The 22,320-nt window shown below is 45.8% G+C and overlaps 4 protein-coding genes and 2 pseudogenes across 5 annotated transcripts; 5 read left to right on the top strand and 1 right to left on the bottom strand.

Annotated features, from left to right (window-relative positions):
* The first annotated feature begins 67 nt into the window (after window positions 1-67).
* LOC136515557 (uncharacterized) lies at window positions 68-2,695 on the top strand. The gene is made up of 4 exons (XM_066509114.1): window positions 68-79; window positions 1,078-1,351; window positions 1,521-1,833; window positions 1,919-2,695. Exons 1-4 carry the CDS (start codon window positions 68-70, stop codon window positions 1,959-1,961), a joined length of 642 nt encoding a protein of 213 aa, XP_066365211.1. The 3' UTR covers window positions 1,962-2,695.
* A 14-nt stretch (window positions 2,696-2,709) lies between these two features.
* On the top strand, window positions 2,710-3,796 carry LOC136515556 (uncharacterized). The gene is made up of 2 exons (XM_066509113.1): window positions 2,710-3,145; window positions 3,217-3,796. The coding sequence occupies exons 1-2, from the start codon at window positions 2,710-2,712 to the stop codon at window positions 3,681-3,683; spliced, it is 903 nt and encodes a 300-aa protein (XP_066365210.1). The 3' UTR covers window positions 3,684-3,796.
* An 804-nt stretch (window positions 3,797-4,600) lies between these two features.
* Window positions 4,601-7,644, top strand: LOC136515555 (uncharacterized; annotated as a pseudogene).
* Window positions 7,645-8,933: 1,289 nt separating this feature from the next.
* On the bottom strand, window positions 8,934-10,008 carry LOC136515554 (uncharacterized; annotated as a pseudogene).
* A 1,521-nt stretch (window positions 10,009-11,529) lies between these two features.
* LOC136518035 (nudix hydrolase 11-like) lies at window positions 11,530-14,524 on the top strand. Of its 2 annotated transcripts, none has more exons than XM_066511686.1 (4): window positions 11,530-11,938; window positions 12,038-12,180; window positions 13,648-13,767; window positions 13,918-14,524. In XM_066511686.1, the coding sequence occupies exons 1-4, from the start codon at window positions 11,635-11,637 to the stop codon at window positions 14,143-14,145; spliced, it is 795 nt and encodes a 264-aa protein (XP_066367783.1). In that variant the 5' UTR covers window positions 11,530-11,634; the 3' UTR covers window positions 14,146-14,524. The 2 variants fall into 2 exon arrangements, with proteins under 2 accessions (XP_066367783.1, XP_066367784.1); XM_066511687.1 differs by having other exon boundaries at window positions 13,867-13,990.
* Window positions 14,525-14,819: 295 nt separating this feature from the next.
* LOC136518721 (signaling peptide TAXIMIN 1-like) lies at window positions 14,820-15,590 on the top strand. Its single transcript, XM_066512409.1, has 2 exons — window positions 14,820-15,073; window positions 15,172-15,590. Exons 1-2 carry the CDS (start codon window positions 14,955-14,957, stop codon window positions 15,293-15,295), a joined length of 243 nt encoding a protein of 80 aa, XP_066368506.1. The 5' UTR covers window positions 14,820-14,954; the 3' UTR covers window positions 15,296-15,590.
* Window positions 15,591-22,320: the final 6,730 nt, after the last annotated feature.

Here is a 22,320-nt window from a genome sequence, read left to right as displayed (position 1 = left end):
CTCGGCAAACCATTTGCCGAGTGTGCGATAAAAAACACTCGGCAAATAGCTGTTTGCCGACAAATCAATGTCGTGTGCTGTATGCCGAGTGTAACACTCGGCAAATCGTTTGCCGAGTGTTTTTGGGCCTTTGCCGAGTGCCTCTGGCACTCGGCAAATCTACTGTACCCCGTAGTGATAACAGTGGACATACATGTATATCTAAGCCCTATTGGGAATACATGTATGTATGATCCATTGTTTGCAAGGTCTCATTTTTTTGCATTCTTTTGCAATTCATGAGGATAGAGTAATTTGGAACAATATGCTTAGTGATGTTGCTTTTGATGTAATTTGATTCCGTTTGCACAACACAAGCAACAATATCTTCAAAGATAATGGTTGGTGTCTCAAGTGCACCAATATCACATGATTGCATTATGTGATTTATCATTATGCGAAATCATACGCACTCATGTGATGTTTCATACAAAGCAATTATTTCAGAATGGTTGGTGGAAGTAGCCACTATAGTTTGCTTGAAGAATCCAAGAGATGGTTGTTCCACCTTACAAGAATACAAAGCCAATCTAAGATCGATCTGATAAGTAGCTAGCATATGTATGTTTCTTCTATAGAATGTTCCATGATCTATTGGGCCATTGAGATATCTCAAAAATTTTCTAAAGCCTACCCAGTGACGCTTAGTAGGAGTAGCACTATATGGATTGCTAGCAAATTTATGATATTACAAATTCTATATCTGGGTTAGTGCTGATAGCAAGATACATAAGTACTCCAACGACACTAAGGTTCCTTTATTGGGCTTTCCGACGTGCTTTTGCTTTTGGAAAAGACAAAAGTCAACCAAAAAACCTAAAAGTCACATGTGGTTTTGTTCAAAAGCAGTTTTCACTGTAGTTTAATTCCAAAAGCTCATCTTATCTATTTTTACTGGCTTTTGGATGGACAACTTTGAGAAAACTGCCCATTGCCACTGGTTATGAGAAAGAAAAAAACGGTTCGCTGCCTTCTATTCCTCCGCATCCGCCCAAGCCCCAGACTCCTTCCGCGCGTATGGCCGCGACCGCCGGCTAGGGTTCCTGGTCCGCCGCCACCCCCGCCCGAGGCGTGCTCTGGCCGGCCGCCGCCCCACCGGACCTGCCCGACGCCGGCCGCATCCCAGCTCGACGCCGTCCATCCGCATCCCCGCCCGACGCCGGTGCTTCCGTGGTTGGCCGCCCACTCTGCACGGTGCCCGGCCGCCCGCCCAGCGAGCTGCAGCACCGGCCGCCCGCCGCAGCCAGCACCAGCCCCCAGCGTGGCCCTTGTCCTCAACCGACTCGTCCCCTGCCGGCGCCGAACCTGCAAGGTACGTCTGTCTCCCTCTGTTCCAAATAGATGCATGATTAGCTGCTGGGTAGGAGAATGGGTGACAAATTTGGTTCAAGAATGTATGATTGATTACTTGCTGCGTTGTAGAATGCATGATTAGTTGTTGTTGCCTGCAAATTGATTGAAATGTTTTTGTTTGGTTCAAGAATGGGTGACAAGGCAGATTGGAGTGATGGTTTTTTTGAGGCATTTGTTTGATGCCTGCAAAGACGAAATAGAAGCTCAGAATAGGCCGATGGGAATTTTCACCGCTACCGGTTGGAAGAATGTTGTTTCCAAGTTTGCAGAAAAATCCGGTGATAGGCGAACCAAAAAAACAATTGAAGAACAAGTTAGATGTCTTGAAAAAAAGGAATGTTCAATCTTTATGGAGTTCAAGAATTGTGCTACTGGTTTTGGAAGGGATGCAGAAAAAAAACTGTTGATTGCTCGCAGGAATGGTGGGATGAATACCTTGCTGTAAGTACTGTGCTGTCACTGTACATATATTTTTTCCTGTTATTTGTTGTAGTGTGTCTTGCTAATTTTATTTATTTAATTTCAGAGATGTAACAATCGTGAGAAAGGAATCAAATGCAATCACATGAAGTTTCGAAAGCAAGGACCAAAGTTTTTTTATGATATGCATATCATTTTTGGCAAGGCACATGTTAGTGGGTCTTCGGCATCCTATCCTGGAGATATATCCTCCGATGAGGCAAGTGACGAGGCTGTAGAGGAGGTACCAAAACCTGCAAAGAAAGCTGAGAAGACAGGGAACTAAGGAAAAAGGAAATGCAAGGGGTCCTCCACTGCTGTTGCAGACAAGGATGAGAAGAGCCCATTTTTTCGTATGTACAAGAACACTATTTGAAGATCGAAACTGCAGCAGAGAGGATCTCCACAAGTGTTGAAGCATCATCCGCTCCTCCAACCAATCTCGTTCCTTCCATTGCTGAGACCGTGCAGATGGTGATAGAATGTGGGGTGGAAGAAGGAACTGCTCTAATGTATATAGCCTCCTCCCTAATTCTTAAGCCTGACTTTAGGGAGCTCTTTAGCTCTCTACGAACAACTAAAGGAAGGCTCGATTTGATCGAGAGGGAGCATGAGAAGGAGATGATGAAGCGGCAGTGATTTCTTTTCATGTGTTCCAGATTATTTTCATCTCATAAGCGAGAACATTTGCCTATGTTGAACCAAAATAAGTTTCTCTGTGTCGAACCATAATTTGCCTATGTATTTTTATAAGATGTTTCGGATGAGCCCTGAGATTTTTGAGGCACTTCATGACTTCTAGTCTGTACCTATGGATTGACCTCAAGCAACAATGTTTCATCTACTGAGTCATTGGATATGTTCTTGTGGATTGTCGGAGGACCACAATCATTTTCACAAGCTAAAAATCGTTTCACACGGTCACTTTGGATAGTTAACACCAAGTTTCATGAAGTGTTGAAGTGTTTGCGCAAGTTAGCTAAGGACAATATTAAACCGAGAGATTCTACTTTTTCTACAGAGCATGAAAGGGTGAGAGAGAACCGTTTTTGGCCATACTTCAAAGGAGCAATTGGAGCAATAGATGGTTCACATGTTCAAGTGGTAGTGCCAGTGGACGAAGTGGTTAACCACACAAATTGTCATGGATATACATCTCAGAATGTGCTAGCTATTTTTGACTTCGACATGAGGTTTACCTTTGCGGTTACCGGTTGGTCGGGTTCTGCACATGACACGCGCATCCTCAATCATGCATTGGCAAATTTTCCTTCATTTCCTGTGCCTCCTAAAGGTACTAATGGTTTCCTGTATTATGTTAGCAATAGTTGTATTATTATGTACGTTACTAACTTGGTTTTGTAGGAAAATATTATCTTATGGAATCAGGTTACCCAAACCGAACCGGGTATCTTGCACCTTTCAAAGGAAGCACCTACCATATACCAGAATTTCGGAATCGTTCAGGGCCTCCTCAAGGAAAGTATGAGGTGTTCAATTTCTTGCATTCATCCCTTCGTAGTATCATTGAAAGGTCTTTTGGAGTCTTGAAGCAGAAGTGGCGTATTTTGAAGGGCATGCCAAGTTTCTCACCTCGTACTCAGAAGCATATCATTACGGCTTGTCTTGCATTGCATAATTTTATCCGTGACAACAATTTGTGTGATAAGGAGTTCAAGAGATGTGATGCTGATGAGGATTACTTGGTAGAACATACAAGTGGCACAAAGCAAACACAAGGGGATGGTAGTGAGGATGTGGAGAACGAGGATACCATGAATACCATTCGTACTAGGATAGCTGATGCTTTGGTTAGTCCGAGAGAAGGCTAGTTATGTTGATGGATGACATCGTTGTCTAAGCCCTTTGATGGATATTGTTCTATTTATGTGGACCAATCACTTTGCTGAGGATGAAAAACTTTAGAAAATTATTTTTTTCCTTGCTAAAATAGTCATTGAAATACGAATTAGTGAACAATTATTTTGTTATGAGTAATTTGCATAAAAACAGGTCCCCAGGCCTTCAGGGGCATTACAGGTATTTTTTACACAACCTACAGTTTGACAACAACTCTAACCAAATGGCCTTCTGCTTTTCCCACAACTGTTTTTCCACAGCCTACAACTCACAACAGCGTTTCCAAAAGCCACAACTCAACCAAACAGGGCTAAGATATTGAACCTAGTTCCAAAATCTCTTTCCATTTCTCCCTTGGTCTAAGATGGGCCGTTCTCTATATCTAGAGATCTGACTACCAAGTGTTTTTTGATGGGTATGACCCGTCCATATTGGATTTCTCTAATATTTTCTGGACATAGACAGCTTCCTATAAAAAACTATAGTCATTGGCGGAGCCAAGGCCCGACACCCTGGGCCATTGGCTGGGCTCCTCCGCTACTTGCGCTTTAGGCCCAAAGGCCCAGTACAGAGGAAAAGACGAGCGCTCGAGGGCAACGGCGCGGACGCACGGTACCGAGGAGGCGCCATTAGGCTATCTCCAACAACAACACCCAAAATACAAGACCCATTCGTCCCTTGGGTAGTGCTACAGGCAAAAGGTTCAATACCTATTCGGCATCTTCTCCAACAACGAGACCCAAAAGAGAATCCTTTCTACAAATGGGTTTCCAGCAGAGAGGATGCCCATATTTGGGTTGTGCCTCTCATGCAACCCAAAATAGGTCTCCCATATAGGTACTCTGTTGGAGGCTGATTTTGGGTCTCTTGCTACTCATTTTAGGTTTGGATGCCCGTATGGTCCTTGTTCGAGACAGTCTTACTCCATGGCGGGGAGGCCGAAGCAACGGTCTATGCGCCGACCTCAACCCTAACCCCAATCCTCCTTCATTATCTCTCTATCCTTCCTCTTTTCCAATCCTGAACCCCAAACGAAGCTGATGGATTTGACCTCCCCTTGCTACTGCTTCTTGTGAGAGCAACTACGGCTAGCGGTGGCCGGTGGTCCGAGTCTGGCGAGGTAGAGACGGCGACTGGAGGCAGCCGCGGACAAGGCACAAGCGCCGCCTGCTACCCTACTATATTGGACATAGCCTAGATTGAGCAAAAAATGCAAATGGTAGAGAGGAGGCTGAGCCAACTAGGTAATTTGACTAATTTTAGTTATGAATTATCTAATATGCAGAGGTTAAATTTGATGGATAATCTATGACCTTGCCCTTACGACTGTTTCTTACATTTTTTATTTAGGGATGAGGCATTTTTTGGTTGATAGAAGGACTTGTCTTGATGTTGGTGGAAGTAATGAACCTGAAAGACATCCAAACATAGAAGAGCCACATGAAGCTCCAGGTCATCCGGAACCAGAACCAAACATGGACAATTTCACTAGTGAGTTTGATCCTAATGAAATCGTATGTGATCCAGCTCTTAGAAAACAAATATATGAGTATGCACCTGAAATTCAAGACCAAGTTAGGAGAGCATACATATTGAAAGGTCCATCACAACCAACAAATATATTGAAAGATCTAGGTTCAAGGGGCTTTTCTGTGGGTTGGTATAAGAAATATAATTGGTTAGAATATAGTGAATCCAAAGATGCTGGTTATTGCTTTTATTGCTTCCTTTTTAAGCAGTCGGGGAGGGCACAACATTTTGGTTATGATGTATTTAACAAAACTGGTTGGAGAGATTGGAAACATGCATACAAAGCATTACCTGAACATGTTGATGGTGTAGGTAGTGCTCACAACAAGTGTGTTCAGAAATATGGTGACTTTAAAAATCAAAGACAGAGTGTGCAGAGAGTATTAAACAGAGCTAGTAAACAATCGGAGGAATTATACCAAACTCGTTTAACTTCTACTTTACGATGTTAAAGATATCTCTTAAAGCAAGGACTATCATTTCGTGGGCATGATGAATCTTCTTCCTCTTTGAACAAAGGCAATCTTCTAGAGTTGATTGATTTTCTAAAAGACAACAATGAAGAAGTCAGGAATGCCTACGATCGAGGTGGATTAAATTGTAAGATGACTTCCCATGATATCCAAAAGGATCTTGCAAGGTGTTGTGCAGAAGAAATAACTGAAGCAATTATGGAAGAGATTGGTAATAGGCCATTCTCTGTTCTCATTGATGAATCACGTGATATATCAGTGAAAGAGCAAATTGCTATTATTTTAAGGTTAGCAACTAATATATTGTGTCAGTTCTATTAAGTTGTCTAATTCTGTACAATATTCAGTTTTATTAGTGTTTTTTTAATTGGTGCACTACTGCAGGTATGTGAATTCTAAAGGGGTTGTTGTTGAAAGATGTCTTGCTCTTGTACATGTCAATGAGACTACAACCGATGCATTGAAGGAAGCATTGCTTGCTGTCCTTGACAAGAACAAGCTATAAGTTTCTCGGATACGAGGGCAAGGATATGACGGGCCTTCAAATATGAGAAGTGAATTTAATGGACTGAAAGAAAAGATTCTAGATGAAAACCCATATGCATTCTTTGTCCACTGTTTTGCCATCAGTTACAGCTGGTTGTTGTTTCTATTGCGAATTGTTGCTCTTCTGTCATTGATTTCTTTGAGTATATATCTTTGATTGTGACCACCATAAGTACATCATGCAAGAGAAGGGACAAACTAATTGAAAACCAGCGTCAAAATACTCTACGGCGTATTGAAACTAGCGAGGTATCTACAGGAAGAGGCTTGGATCAAGAAACTGTCCTTGCTAGGCCTAGGGATGCTAGATGGGGTTGACATCATGTTACTTTGGTTCGCTTGTCCCAAATGTAGGACTCAGTGATAAAGGTCCTTCAAATAGTTCATGAAGATGGACGAGTGCCAAATCAAGCAGCTGGTTTGATACAAAAAATGGAGTGCTTTGAATTTGTTTTTATTATGGTGCTTATGCTAAAGGTTCTTGGCATCACAAATGAGCTCTCACGTGCCTTACAAACAAAAGGTCTCAATATTGTTAATGCTCTTGAGGTTAGTTCTTATTCAGTTGTTCCCTTTCTTACAATATTGCTTTTCTTATTCAGCTATTCCCTTTTGCTATTAATCTGATTGCACTTATATAATTCAATTGTAGCTTATCCATGATGTCAAAGCTCAGTTTAACACCATGAGAGAAAGTGGCTGGGATAACTTATTTGATGAGGCAAGACAATTTTGTGATTTGAATGGTATTCCTATTCCAAATATGGCTGCAGAAATACCAGTGAGAGGTCGTTCAAGGCGTGACGGATTTACTGTTACTAATCTTCATCATTATCGTGTTGGGATTTTCTATGTTGTTCTTCATAAAATATGTGCTGAAATGAATCATCGGTTCACTGAAGCGACGACGAAGCTATTGATGTGCTTTTCTTGTCTTGATCCAAAGAACTCTTTCTCTAGTCTTGATGTCAACAGTCTTGCTCGGCTTGCTGAAATTTATGCTGAGGATTTCTCAAATCATGATCGTGGAGTCATAAGGGGACATTAGAGTCATAAGGCTCTTCATGTATGGAGGCATGCTGCCTTTGCTAATTGTAAAGATATTGAAAGTTTGTCCCAGAAAATGGTTGAAACCGAAAAACATTTGCTTTTTTCATTGGTCTACAAGCTCATTGAATTGGCCTTGTTGGTGCCGGTGTCAACAACTACTGTTGAAAGGGCTTTCTCATGTATGAAGACTATCAAGTCTAAATCTCACAATAGGATTGCTGATGATTGGTTCAACAACTTGATGATCTGCTATATTGAGCGAGAACTATTCAATTCACTTGATGAAGCTACTATTCTTCGGCGGTTTCAAAACTTGAAGAGTCGTAAGATGTAGCTGCCTCGTAACCATGCTTGTGGGGGTGGGCATCTGTAGTTACCAATTACCATTTAGGTTTATCTTTTGTGTTTCATTATCTAAGTCCTGAACTTGTGTACTGAAAAATCATTTTAATATTTTAATTTGAATCTATCATGGTTTCCTAATTTTATATGTATGTTATATAATATAGAGTTAAATACATCAGCGGTACTCGAACTTGTAAGGTTGTGTCACTTAGCTCCACGAACTCTCAAAATGCATTTCTAGATTCCTTATCTTGATTTTTGGTTCACCGCAGGTCCATACCACTTTGTCAGCAATATTTTGCTTACATGACATGCCAACATTGGCAGTCAATTTTACATTTAACCCCTCACATTCATTTTGCGTCTCCTTTATTTGTTTCCCACGATTGCACATGAAGCTCGTCGGGCCATACCCACGGTGATGAGTACATGCTCGATCTTCCGAGAGGTAGCCGGTAAGTTCGATTTGTGAAGATCTCGACGTTGGCGATCCGGCTTCAAATAAGACACAATTCAAACCCTGCAACCGTTACACCACTGCTCCGTTGGTTATCAACCAAGCACAACTTGATTGACCTCGCCAAGAAGGCTTTTCCTACAAGCGAATCAAAGAGCACAAGCAAGAAGGTAAAACACGCAATATGAAATTACAAATATGAATGACGCGAATATCAAAAAAGGATTCAAGAACTCGGTTCCAAAGGACTAATCGACACAGTGGAGGAGATCAAGAACGGGGGCCCTGGATCACTATAAAAGGATTTGTCACCACAGTTACAATGAACGATTCAGTTCCTCGATGGAAAACTAAACTCTAAACAAAAACCCAATTGTGTAGCAGCGGCGGCGGCTGTGTTTATAGTCTAAGACTCGACCTAGGGTTGGGGACGGCCAGGGGTTGGGCGCCCACAACTTGGGCTTAAGGACCGACATGATACATGGCCAAGTTGGCCCAAATAGGTGACGCAGCACCTTGCCGTGGTCACATAGAATGATCCACGGACCTTCTGGAGCTGGGACCAGATCCAAAACAACGGCGTCATCGTCCCCTTTCCAACGCATCCAAGAACGGCCCATTTCGATGTCGTATGAGGAAGTTATGACCGAAACAGTGACGACGTGTCTGCTGAATCCGAGGGCGACGTGGCAGCTGAGTTGGGAACGAATTGGAACTTGGGAAAGACCATGGCGTCGGTGTGTCTAGCGTGGCGATGTCCTCATCACACGAGGGCTCGCCTGTGCCGGCGACAGCACGCCATGCGTAGTTGGCGGCCAAGATCACGCCCGTGCGGCACTAGCGGCCATCACGGTTCCAGTGTCGTACCGGCTGCTCCAGCGTCTGCTGCTGCACCCTTGCATTCAGCTATTCCACCAGGTGCTCCACCGCTCTGCTGTCGACATGAACGATGCCGTAGGGGTCAGGCCTACGGACAACAGCGGCGGCAGCTGCCCACGCTCCACTACGACAAGCTCGTGCTGCTGTTGCTTATGTGACTATACGGTTGGTGGGTCACTAGACCTGGCAGTGGCGTGCGGGCTCAGTTTGAGCATGACCTAGAGCTCCTCCTTGACGAGGTACTCTGACGACGCCGAGTTGGGGATGCCACAAGCGAGCGGATAAGCGCGGACGGCTGCTGCAATGTCCGGGTTGGAGCGGCGGCTGCTGACACTGCCGAGCTCCACACGGAGGAGGTCTGTGAGCGGTGGGTGGGGCAGCGCGATGGAGGCGCGGCACATCGTGTTAGCGCACATTAGCACGTTCCTAGGCTCTCCTTGAGTCTAGCTAGTTCTGACCGAGAGATGGACATGCATACGTTCCTAGCTATGACCGTGATGTACATGTATATAGGCATAAGCCTTGATGAAATACAAATTGAGTTTTTATCATTCTTCTTTCTCATGCTTACACAGCGGACATGATCTGGGTTCGCACGAAGCCACGGGTCCACGCAGCGGGAGTGGAAGGTGCGCGAACAGGCGGGCAGGAGGCGGAGCTCGCCGTCGTCATGGAACATGCTCTAGCACATGGCACAGTCACGCGACAACCTAGGCACCGAGGTCAGCGATGAGGCCAGCGTGAACAGCACACATCTGGAGCGCAATGAGCCACTCCGCCTCTGCCTCCGCCACGGCCACCGCATCCCCTTCTCCCGCCTGGCCGTGCGTCGGCAAGCGCCATAGGTGCCCCCACCGAGGGGCGTGCCATGAGCGGGAGTGGCGGCGCCTGCGGTGGCGGCTCGAGCTTGTGCCCGCGTGCACTGGAGGCCAATGTCACGCCCCTACAGCACCGACGACCGAGCTCGTGCTTGCGCATGACATCTTGCTTATGACAGCATGCGCCAGCGGGCACCATGTTTGCCGCATGGAGCTGCTCGTTCTCTCCTCGCTAGACAATGACAACATGGCCATGGCATGTCGTTCTCCTCGCCTCTCTTGCCTACCGCCGCTCCTGCTGCGTGAGCGCACCCATACTCAGTCCCCGCGAATCACAGCGTGGCTCTCATCCATGGGTCGCGAGCTATGGACGTGCCAGACGAGGGGTCTTGGGTTCGAGCTTAGTGTTGGAGCTATTTCTGATGGGGTGGGTGGGCAGCCGTGAAGAGGCGGAACCAGGGGGGCCAGTAGGGGCCGCGGCCCCCCAATGCGGCCGAAATCTTTTTGATCCCCCTGTGCGGCCAAGCCCATAGCCCAGCATGCAGCGTGGAAGATTTTAGATCTCCATCCCGTGATTTATGTCAGAATTGGAAGCAGAGGAAACGTCACGGACGAGAGGAGACTCGCGTCACATCGCATTCGCACCGTACCGAGATGGGCGCCGTGGGCATCGCCGTGAGAGCGTGCGTGCCTCCCGCTCCCGCTGCCGCGGCCACTCCAGCACCCTCCGGCTCCATGGACGCCGCCCAAGCCCAGCGGAGCTGCGGAGGAGCAAGCCCTGGATGACTGGGCGCGTGCTCATGCTCGGCCTCGGGCGTCGGCGGCACCGGCCGCGTCGGGGGATCCACAGACCACTGCCACCTCGCTCTCCAGGCTCTGCCCCGACCTCGACATCCTCGTTGCCAGGGACCAGTAGGTGCAGTAGTCTAGCCTTTTCTGTTTTGGATGAAATGAATCGATGCCACTTGCAGGTGCTGTTGTTCCGTTTTAATTTGATTTGCCACTTTGCCAGGGAGAAAGGCAAATCCGTTGCAGCTAAGCTTTTGACCAATCTAAGTTCGTCCAGGTCGACACCGGCGATGCGTGCATGCTGGAGGAAGCGATGCAGGGTCATATCAGTACGTATGTTTTAACTGATGGTATAGCTTCACATTAGCAGCAAATGTTCTCATATGGATTCACATTATCGGTACTCCATACATTTGTCTGGCCCTCCTTTATCATTTTGCTGGTTCCACCACTGCAGCCGTGGCCCATGGCTGGTGTATGAAATGGAAAAGATGAAGACGACAGTCTGGAAGAAAAGAGAGGGTCTATTTTCTTAAAGAAAAGTAAACCTAAGAGGTTAGATGTAAAAATGATTGCCATATTGGCATGCTAAAATACTGCTGACAAAACGGTATGGACCTATGGTGAACCAAAAATCAAGATAGGAGACCTAAAAATATATTTTAAGAGTTCGTGGACCTAAATAACACGTCCTTACAAGTTCGAGAACCGTTGATGCATTTAACTCTATAATATATTCATGTGCATTGCTGGTCACTGTTAGCTCGGCGTATTGTCTCCCAGGCTCTCGAAAATTCCTGGCTCCACCACTGTATGGAGTTAAGAAAATTTTGTTTGACCCAAGAAAAACCATATGTGATTATTTTGTGACGGAGGGTACAGTCGAGCAGTTCGATTAGATAGCGGTGCCCGCTGCTTGACCCAAAGGGCGTTGGCCGTTACGAGTCACATTTACCTTTGGGACGGCGGACGGCGGCGACCCCTCCAACTCCCACCTTGATATCGCCGCTGCTGCGCCGTTATCACCGTCGCAGCCATGAGACCTTTCCTTACCCGCCTGTTCACCTCCACTCACATTGCCATGGCCTCCTCTTCCTTCTCTTCCTCTCCGTCTCGGCGGTTGGCCCATCTCACACGCCATCTCGCCTCCTCTTCTTCCGGCGAGCTCTCCTCAGTGGGCGCCCCTGCCGCCGCCGCCGCAGATGCCGTCCCCGCGAAAAGCCAACGCTCGGCCGTCTCCAAGGTCCACGCCGCGGTGCTGGTCTGCCTCTTCGAGGACCCCAGCAGCGGGCCACGGGTCCTTCTTACCAAGCGCGCTTCCTCCCTCTCCTCCGACTCCGGTAGACACCATGACTCTGGCTAAAGCTTTTGCCTATTGGATTTTCCTCTGGACGATTCCTTCCTTGGAGTGCTTCAATCAATTTCTTGAAAATTGTAAGGGGAGGTGTCGTTACCCGGAGGGAAGGTGGAGGATGGGGACGCAGATCCGAAGGCCACAGCTCTACGGGAGGCGAAGGTGGAGATTGGACTGGATCCGGCCCTTGTTTCTGTTGTTACAGTTCTTGAGCCTTTCATATCAAAGGTAAGCCATAATTGTTGCCGGTACTAACAGGACATCTATGAAAGAGCTTTATGATTTTACCGACCAATTCTTGTGTAGAGTCGTATAATGGTGTAACAATGTATTAAGTCAAGCTATTTTTGATATATATATATATATATATATATATAATCTTGACTCATTGTAGTGCAATACCTCCTCAAGTATACATGCTTGCAGCATTAAGATAGCATAACAACAATTCGCATCAAGATATCTCTTACGGTGTCAGTTCATTTTGCAAACATCAAAATTCGATGCCAAACTTTGATTGGAGGATCAAAAATTTGAAATACTGATAGTAAACAATCAAATGTTATGCCCAACTTCAATTAAAATCTTAAAATAAAATTCAAACTGAAATTCTGAAATTGTATGTCTGAATGTGGAAGACCTTTATGTGGTGGAGTATCATTTTCGTTTTCTTTATATATGGCCTGTTTAACTTTAAGCCCATCACATATTTTCATGCTTTGATTGCACATCATGTAACTTTTTTTGCTCTTCGATTAGATGCCATGTCATGAATTATATTAAGCTAGTGGCCAGAATAATTAAATGTACAAGTATTGGGGGCCTAAGAATTTGATCTGAATATTTAGGGAGGCAAGTGGTATAAGCTTATTGGTTTAGTTTGATAAGAATCAGAGCTGAGCAAATGGTTTTGGTCTAGCCATTAAAACCATGCCTACAGTAAAAAGCAAGGGAAGCAAGTGAGCATCAGTGAAGGTGCAATTGACCGATGAACAAATTTTCAAGAAATGTTTAAACCAGGGTTAAACTCCCCCAGTGACGATGCAACTTTAGAGTTTGAGGTAGGGGACAAGTAATGCGATCTCAGGAAGAGGAAGATATTCTAAACTTCTGACTGCACAAAATACTATGAATAAAAAAGAAAACCCTTTGCATATAAGCATGTAAATATCAGTATTAACCTGCTATCAGGAAGAGGTGTACTACTGTCATGTAAAATCATTCAATCAAAATTAAGGAACTGTCAATGGTCATAACTGGTGAATATGTTGTCAAAGGCTTGTTTCACCATTTGTGTTGTCAAAGGTGGGTTGTTTCACCCTGTTAATCTTTTTTTTTTGGCCCCAGACCCCGCACACAGCGGGAGCTCTCTGCACTGGGTATGCTCTTTTTTTTTAATCTTTTTTTTGGCACAATCCCCCCCTCCCTTTTCTGTGCTGCGTCAGCCTTCCTTTTAAAGTTTCTAGCAATCAAAGATTTACTCATTAGCTTGGCTCCATCTTTTTGGAACTGATGCCAAGGAAAAGGCTTTTAATCAAATATTGAAAAACAAGCCATGCATGGATTGCTGCACTGAGTATATCAGTTTGACATGCATCTCTACTTTCCTATATCTGTGATGTGACACATGCTTTTCTACTCTTCCAATGGAATTGCAAACTGTCCAGTACTTATGCTACAACCTTTCTTTTGCAGAATGGCCTCAATGTTGTTCCTGTAATTGGCATGGTCTCAGATAAAGCCTTATTCAAGCCTGTCTTAAATAAAGCTGAAGTGGAGGACATCTTTGATGCACCTCTGGAGATGTTTCTAAAGGTAGTTGTTTCTCTATCATATGTTGTAGCACAGCAACAATTTTGTTTATGTTCCTTAATTCCTTTTCGCTCATTAGATTCCTTATATGGTGTGAGTAAGAACATTGCATTGCATTGCATTGCATAGTTTTCACTTGTATCGCATCAACAGGACGACCACCGGAGGACAAAACAAATGAATTGGATGGGCATAGATATTCCTGTCCAGTTTTTCGACTACGAGGCAGACGGCAAAAAGTTTGTAATTTGGGGCTTAACTGCACACATCGTGACGCGTGCGGCGGCAGTGATTTTTGGGAGGAAACCATCATTTGACGAACTTCCCAGACCCAAATATGCAAGTGCACCTGTTGCTGGCACTAACGAGTCCAAACCCTGATGCAGCATAATCTGGATGTAAAGTGCACCTGTTGCTGGCACTAACGAGTCCAAACCCTGATGTAAGGGGCTGTTTGGTTCGGATCTTGGTGCATGAACCTTGTTTAGCTGTAGAATCATGTTTCCCACTATGTGTTGGCTGGGGAAGGTACCAAAATTTGCTTGGTATATTTATCTACAGTATATAGATAGATGTAAAATGTATTTTGAGTATAGCACAGCAAATAATATTGAAACATTTGCCCGTAGTTGGGCGCTTGGTGAAAGAGGGAGGAGGCCTGGTGCTGCTTTGTAAAAGGAAATGTACAGTAAACTCCAGAAAATGTATGCCACACTCTAAAAATTGAAGCTTGTGATTGCTGTCATGCTAGAAGAGTACTACTACCTGGTACCAATTTCCTTATGCTTAGTTTAGGAATGTTATTATATTCAGATAGTCTTAGTCAATACTTTTGACTGGCACGTTTGTAGCCGCCCATTCTGTTGAACCTGCTAAATCAGTCAATAGGCGATCACGCAGTTTGTTGACAGACACGGAGGGTCCTCTCCTCGCAGAAAGCGACATGGAAACAGCTCCCTCCACTCACTCGTGATTGATTCCGGTTGTTATTAAATCAAATAAAGGTTAAATTAAATAATAAATAATAGGAGCAATAGCACAGTCAACAAGGCAAGTCACTCGCTACCATATATAAAATAACGCAAAACGATGAGACCACCCTGGCAAATTAGATAGTACTAGCAAGGATCGCCTAACTAATCAAGCAAGCAAAGGAAGAGAGGAAAGGAAGACAAGGCGGCCCGTGAGTGATGTGTTGCTGCGGTGGCGACGGCGGTGAGTGCCGGCCGCTGGGCTGGCTGCTGGGGCTGCCGTTCGCGCTGCTCGCCGTCCTCGTCTCCATCGTCGGCGCCATCATCTGGATCATCGGGTAAGTTGCTGACCTTGCTTCGATTTTGCCTCTGCTTGCGTGCGTGTGAATTCTCAGCGGCGACAGCACGCGGCCTTTGCTGTGATCCGTACGTGCAGGCTGCCCATCTCGTGCATCTGCCCGTGCTGCCTCTGCGTGACGGTGGTGTTGGAGGCGGCGGTGGAGCTCATCAAGGCGCCGCTGCACGTCATGACCTGGTTCACCTCCAAGATACCCTGCTAGACAAGTAGTCGGAGTACCACGTCTAGGCTTCATTGTTCCTAGCTCCATGTACGATGGTCGATGGGTCATGTTAGGCGAGGATGATTCATGTGAGGCAAATTGAGTTGTGAACGGATTTTTTATGTCGATCAGTATTCACTATTCAGTATGCATCTTCTTGTGTTTCCTCGTGGCTTGATTTGAAGTCGAGAACTTGAGAGAGACTGATCACTAATGCGACTGCTTCTCGCAGGCGTGAACAACGATCAATTTGTTGGAGGTGACTGGTGAATGAGTAGATTATATATAATTCTGTTTTTACCTCTATTTTCTTCGTTTCTGCTCTTGTCAGTTTCGATTGTAATTTTCCATGGTGATGAGAGCACACGGGGTTCGTCAATTGCTGATATGATGGGCGTAGCTTCGTAGCAATTCAGACACAGGAACAAGGCTACGAAGGTCTGTCACATGTGGCTGTCAATTGGAACACGGCAGTACCTAACTACGTATAAAATGGGGCAATGCATGAGCAATATATAGACGCTAATTTTACTTGCAAAATGAAAGCAAATTTAATAACATATTTTTAATTTAACATGTCTGATAATTATCGAGGAACAATATAGATTAAGTAATATATTTGTAGATGTATGATAATTATTTTAGAACAATGGAGATTAAAAAGCAATATATTCGTTTTCTTTTCTCACCCATGACAAATGTTTCTTAGGTAACATTCTAAAATTCTAACACCTAAATTAGAAGAAAAATATAATTATATGGGTACAAAGTATTACAAGTCTACAATACTATACAAATAATTAATTTGGATTAAAAATAAAAAGGAAAAAAAATACCTTAGGCCTAAACAACTGATCGATGATCGTAATTCATAAGAAGCCAAGAATCAAGTTGTCGTCGTCGTGGAGCCTGCCTGATCGTCGTCCTCGTGCGCCGTGTCCGTGTCTCCGGCCAGCTCCGCGTGTGTAAGGCACACGTCGCGAACTCACGATCAGAGTGTGCTGTGTGCAGCATGACTCCTCGTCTCCTCTCTATCCGAGGGCCGTGTGGAAAGGAAACTAGGAAAAAAATGTTGATATTGTCTTTTTGGACCGCCTGGCCAGTTCTATGTCTCTCTTCTTATTAGTTTACTAATGCCTAATAGACTATAGGGTCTAGAGGTTTGTATACCTGAGCTTGAGCCCCTCCTCCGCTTAGGCCCTCGGCTGTCGCACCTCGTGCCCTGCCCCTAGGCCGGCACTCTGCATGAGCAGAATCTCAAGCGTGTCTAGAACGACAGAGCAGAGGCTGAGTACTGGGTATACAACTGGAATTGGAGGCAGTTAAGCCACGACCGGTCGCGCTATACGAGGACCCATCGGCTGTCCCCGCCCTATTCTTCTCCGTGGAACCGCACTAGCTCGCTCCCTCCCTCAATCTCCACCACCGGCCCCGCCTAACAGCTCTCTCGCCACGGGCCCCGCCGCCCGCTGTCCACCGCCGCCGCTCCACCCCCGCGCAAGAGCTCAAGCACCTCGCCCCTGCCGTGAGCTCTTCATGGATTGTAGAATCAAAACTGGATTGCTGGGAAAGAGAAGACCTGGATTCGATCTTCCATCTCCCTCTTTCCCAGCAAGCCTTTGAAGAGCAAGACCTGGATCCTAAGACCTTTGATGTCTGGACCTTCAAATGGGGGCAATAAAAGTTACTCCTCCAATAGATTCTACAATTTGGCTTTCCAACAAATGGATGCTCACCCCATCTTCACCTGGCTCTAGAAGTCCAAGTGCATGCCAAGAGTCAAATATTTTGGTTGGCCCATCCTGATTTATTGAACACGAAGACAATGCTAAGGCGCAGGAACCTCAATGTGGTCGACAATGATGTTCTTTGTATCCTCTGTGCTGATAGATGTGAAGAGGATGTGGATCACCTTTTCTTCGCTTCTCAAATTTCCAAACGCTGTTGAAATGCAATTAGCTTCTCTTGGGATGAGACTCTAGGACTGTATCCAAGATTGGTGATGGCTAGAAGTCAACTCAACCTGCCCTTCTTCGCAGAGGTTGTCCAGATTGCAAGTTAGGAACTCAACTGGCTCAATAAGGATGCGTCATATATCCTAGTCAACCGAACATTTGCAAATCTACGGGAAGTCCAATAGGTGGATGCTCACCCCATCTTCACCTGGCTATGGAAGTCTAAGTTCACGCAAAGAATCAAATTCTTTGGTTGGCTCATCCTGACAAACAAACTGAACATGAAGACAATGCTAAGGCACATGAACATGAAGTCCAATAGTTACAAATCAATCTGGCTTTCCAACAGGTGGATGCTCACCCCCATGCATCTTCACCTGGCTCTGAAAGTCCAAGTGCACACCAAGAATTAAATTCTTTGGTTGGCTCATCCTGATAGACAGACTAATTAAACACGAAGACAATGCTAAGGCACAGGAACATGAAGTCCAACAGTTGCAAATCAATCTGGCTTGCCAACAGGTGGATGCTCACCCCATCTTCACCAGGCTCTGGAAGTCCAAGTGCACGCCAAGAATCAAATTCTTTGGTTGGCTCATCATGATAGACAGACTAAACACAAAGATAATGCTAAGGCACAGGAACCTGAATGTGGAGGACAATTATGTTCTGTGTGTCCTCTGTGCTGATAGGTATGAAGAGGATGTTGATAACCTTTTCTTCACTTGTCAATTCTCCAAACGCTGCTAGAATGCAATTGGCTTCTCTTGGGATGAGACTCTAGGACTATATCCACTAGGACTATATCCAAGATTGGCGATGGCTAGAAGTCAACTCAACCTGCCCTTCTTCACGGAGATTGTCCTGATTGCAAGCTGGGAGCTCTCGAAGATTAGAAATGGTAGGATTTGCAGCAATGGTAGAGTGGGCTTCAATTGCTAGTTCATGAGTTTTAGGAACCAATGTTTACTTCAATCTATTCTTTTCAAGGAAGATATTAGATCTTTCTTTTGCTTTTGGCTGGATGCCATCAGTTAAGACCTTTTGTAAGTTTTTTATCTCCTCTTTTAATTAAAATTTTAAAGTATTGTGGGGACCCCCCCATAGTTTTTGCCCTTAAAAAAACAATTGCACATCATGATATGATTTCTTGGGATTATACTTGGGATCATGTATGGCATTAGAAGCTAGGAGGCCGAGCACAACAGTTTCATAGCATGACATGATTTCTTAGGTTTAGAGCATCTCCATCAGATATCCTATCCGATCTCCTATACCTAAAAAGTAGTGTTTTAAGAGATAGAGGAGCTACAATAGATCTCCTATCTCATCTCCTATACCTATAACTTACTAAAAGAACATCATCTCTTCTAAATAAAGGAGACACCCACCTCTCCCCTATCCCTAAATAAATATAGGGGTCAAGTTTTAGGTAATCTGCTGCAGTAGTAGTCTCCTATATTCTAAATTGATTTTAGGATACTCTCTTGAAGCAACTTATAGGGGATGATGCATTATGAGAAATCCAGTAGAGATGCTCTTATGCATTGGGATGGAGGTGTTTAGTAGTTTGGTACTAGTCTTATTTGGTCTCTCTACTGTTATACTTTTTGAAAGCTTCTTTTCATCAAACGGGGCAGGGACTTTATATAATGAATGGCAGTACAAAACTCTTAGAGACCGAAATAAAAGATTTTATGCCTTAAAAAAATATTTGGGTTTGTTCTAATTTTCAGCCCAGTCTAGAATCTAGATAGGCACAGCCCGTGCGCTCACTTCTGGCACAATTATTTGTTTGGAGAGATTTTGCTAACTATGGAGACCTTACTGGTGCACTTCAGGTTTGACCATTTTGACATGTGTTTTGACACAGTAAGCAATTCTTTTTATATATAGAGAGAGATGGGGGCTAACTTCTTTGAATATGTTTACACGTGAGTCCCTGTATGAAATTTCTTCCGTTTTTCAGGTTACAGACAGTAAATAAAACTAAGCGGTCGTCCGTGCGAAACACGGCACCCAAAGTCCACTGTGCAGCCAAAATCCATGCCTAGCTAGAGACGATCTTTATTCGCTCGACACTGAAATCCTGACCGACGGTCCAACCAATCATAACCATCATAGGCTAACTTTCGTTAAGCAGTCCAACAACTATCCCTCTCTAACGGATTCATCAACTCAGATGTTGTTTACCGACTCTGTCTAGCTTCCCATCATCACAAGATGTCTAGATCAGTAGCCACATAATCACCTGTGCTAAATGCCTTTTATTTGATCGCTGTTATCCAGCTTGGGCGACGCCTTTCCGGTTTCCACACTGGATTTCGGTGGCAGATCTGAAGGCGGCTTTGGCCGGAGGCTATATAATAGAGTATTGATCCGAGGACCTTTCATTAGCTGCCACCTTATGATGACTGATGACAACAATGTACTGATAGTTGTATACATATATACTCCTCCTATGGCTGCAGCTAATGAACCTGCATCGTTCTGTTAAAGTGTGCATGAGCTGCTGTACTTGGAGAGACCTGTGCGGAAGAAAACAACTGCATTGTCAACAGTCTAATGATCGATGTCTGAATTCTGACGATGATTTCGAACTCCTGCTCATTGCAGGCGCTTGATGCCCAGACTTCATTCAGCCTTGTTCAGAAAAGCCCCGGAATAGACAGAAGAGTCGGTCTGTCTGCTACCCAAAAATAAAGGTCGTACACGCTGCCTCGGCAACGTGTGGCGCGTCGCTTTAAGCTCTGTTGCCGCTGGACATGACATCTATCCACTCTCCTGCACAGCTCGAGTAGAATCGAATCTGTTGGAAGCCACTAAAGCCAGGTTCAGCTGCCTGCACATATGCTTTTGATCGATCAAATCACGAATGAACTATTGCTCCATGTGCAGAGCCGTGTGACCATGGAGCCTATGCCTATAGGCTTAGCTCCAGCGGGACGAAGCTGGATTGCATCTGCACGCATACAGGTCACACCGTGGCCTCACTCTAACCTTCCAGCCGGAGCTGGTCCTGCGCTTTGAGAGTGTGTTCAGCGGCGGCGGATCAGCGAGCATGCAGCATATCCTAGTCACCCAAAGTTTGCAAAGCACGTGTGCCGTGTGCGTGCCCGGCGCCCCTGCAGTGCATGCTCTGCTTCTGGAGGTGTCATCGTCCAAGTTGGCCTCTTGGGCCAGCTCCATCCGCCTTCACATACCATACGTGCATGAACCGGCGATAAGAACTTTGGACATGAACCAGCTCCATCTTGCCAACGAATGCCCATGGTGGTCCTGTCCCGGTTGGACACAGGACCATGCTTATTTGCAGCCATGCCTGCATTTCACGTGCAAGGTTTCCATTTGGGGCTTGACCCTTGATCGGATATGGTGGCTTTTCAAGCCTTGCTGGGAGACGCAGGTTATTGGCACCCTGTGTGCGTGTGCGGTGGCGCCGAGCATGGGGTGCCGCCGCCTCCCGCCTGCGTGCGGGGGTGTGTGTGCACGCACGTCTGTGTTTAAAGAAAATACATTGTGAAGCATTGTGTAGCACGTTATTATGGGGTTTGCTAGTATACATGTCCAAACGGGCCGCCCAGGCACGGCCAGGCACGACACGCGGGGCATGGCGGCGCTGCCGTGCCGTGCCGGCCCAGGCACGGCACTATAGGCTATTAGCTGTGCCGTGCCGTGCCGCTCGGCACGGCAGTCCGAGCGTGCCCGTGCCGCTTCTAGCCTGACGCGACGAGGCCAACGTGCTGCCGGCTCCTTGCCGAGGCCGTCGCGTTGCACGTCGAGGCCGCTCACGCTCTCCAGCACGTCAGCACAGAGGCCATTGCGCCGCCACACCACCACACTGACGTCGCCCTGCAACTCCCCCACGTCGCTGCAGACCTCGCGCCGCCGTCGTCTTCCACTCTGCCGTCGACCTAGGGAGCAGAGGAGCCGCTGCGTCTCGCCGCCGCCCCTGGAGCCACTGCAGTGAAGGGCCGTGAGGCTGCTGCGGGAGGGAATTGGGAACGGGGAGCGGCGGCTTGGGAGGGAAGGCACAGGGAGCGGTGGCCTGGAGCGAAGTCACGTCCCGCGTGCGTGATGGAGTCGGAGGAAGCGGCGGGGTGAGGAACTAAGGATGGGAACTCAGAGGTGTGGGGGATTAGTTTTAAGCCTAGGGTTTCATCCAACGGCTGATATTCATCTAAAGAGGATCCAACGATTGGAAATAGTCGGGCCGCATCGTGTCGGCCCAAAAACCATGCCGTGCCCGGGCCGGCACTACGGGCCGGTGAGGTGGCCCAGGCACGGGCACGATGCCGGGTCGAGCCAAGCACGGGCACGAGGCAGGCCGTGCCGCACCGGGCCAGTGTCGTGCTTTTTCGGACCGAGCCCGTGCTGGCCCAGCGGGCTAGGCCCATCTAGACATATATTTGCTAGTTTCCTTTCGGACGATAGTAATTGCATATATTTTATATTAAAAATGTAGCATAGTTCGTTGCAATTTCTATAGTCATGATCTGCATTTTTCAGTTCCGAGAATAAAAAATTTGTTAGACAAAACCACAAACCCGACAAAATCTAAAACGTGTTGGCACAAAAACAATTTAACAATTTACAATTATTTCTATAGAGGAGTATTTAACATATATGAACGGCTTAATTCGAGGGTATAAATATATTCACTGCAGAGGACCATGGAATCCGGAAGGTAACAATGGCTTAGTACACTAGCTACCACAAATTACTATATAATAGTCTGATTAGCGCTGCGCGCGTGGGTTGCGTGGGGACGAAAAGGTCGAACAGTACTAAACAGCGGTCAAAGCCGGAGGAGCCAAAAAAAAAAAAGAAAAAAAAAAGAAAAAGAAAAGGTGAACAATAATGAATAGTAGTTGGACGTGCTCAGAAGTTAGACTTGCTGCATGGTTAAAGGAAGTAGTTATTATTGCCGGTTCTAAATCCGACGGTGAAAAAAAAATAGAAAATATGTATGTTTTTCGTGCTTCAAAGCCAGGACTTCAACATTCACATTCTCTCAAGCGTCCATACCATCTAAGCTACGTGATACTTGTGACTGTACAACTAATGTGA

This window comes from Miscanthus floridulus, chromosome 17 (assembly GCF_019320115.1).
Source record: "Miscanthus floridulus cultivar M001 chromosome 17, ASM1932011v1, whole genome shotgun sequence".
NCBI classification, from domain to species: domain Eukaryota; kingdom Viridiplantae; phylum Streptophyta; class Magnoliopsida; order Poales; family Poaceae; genus Miscanthus; species Miscanthus floridulus.
The sequence above is the reverse complement of the archived record's forward strand: the minus strand, read 5'-3'. Positions and strand labels throughout refer to the sequence as shown.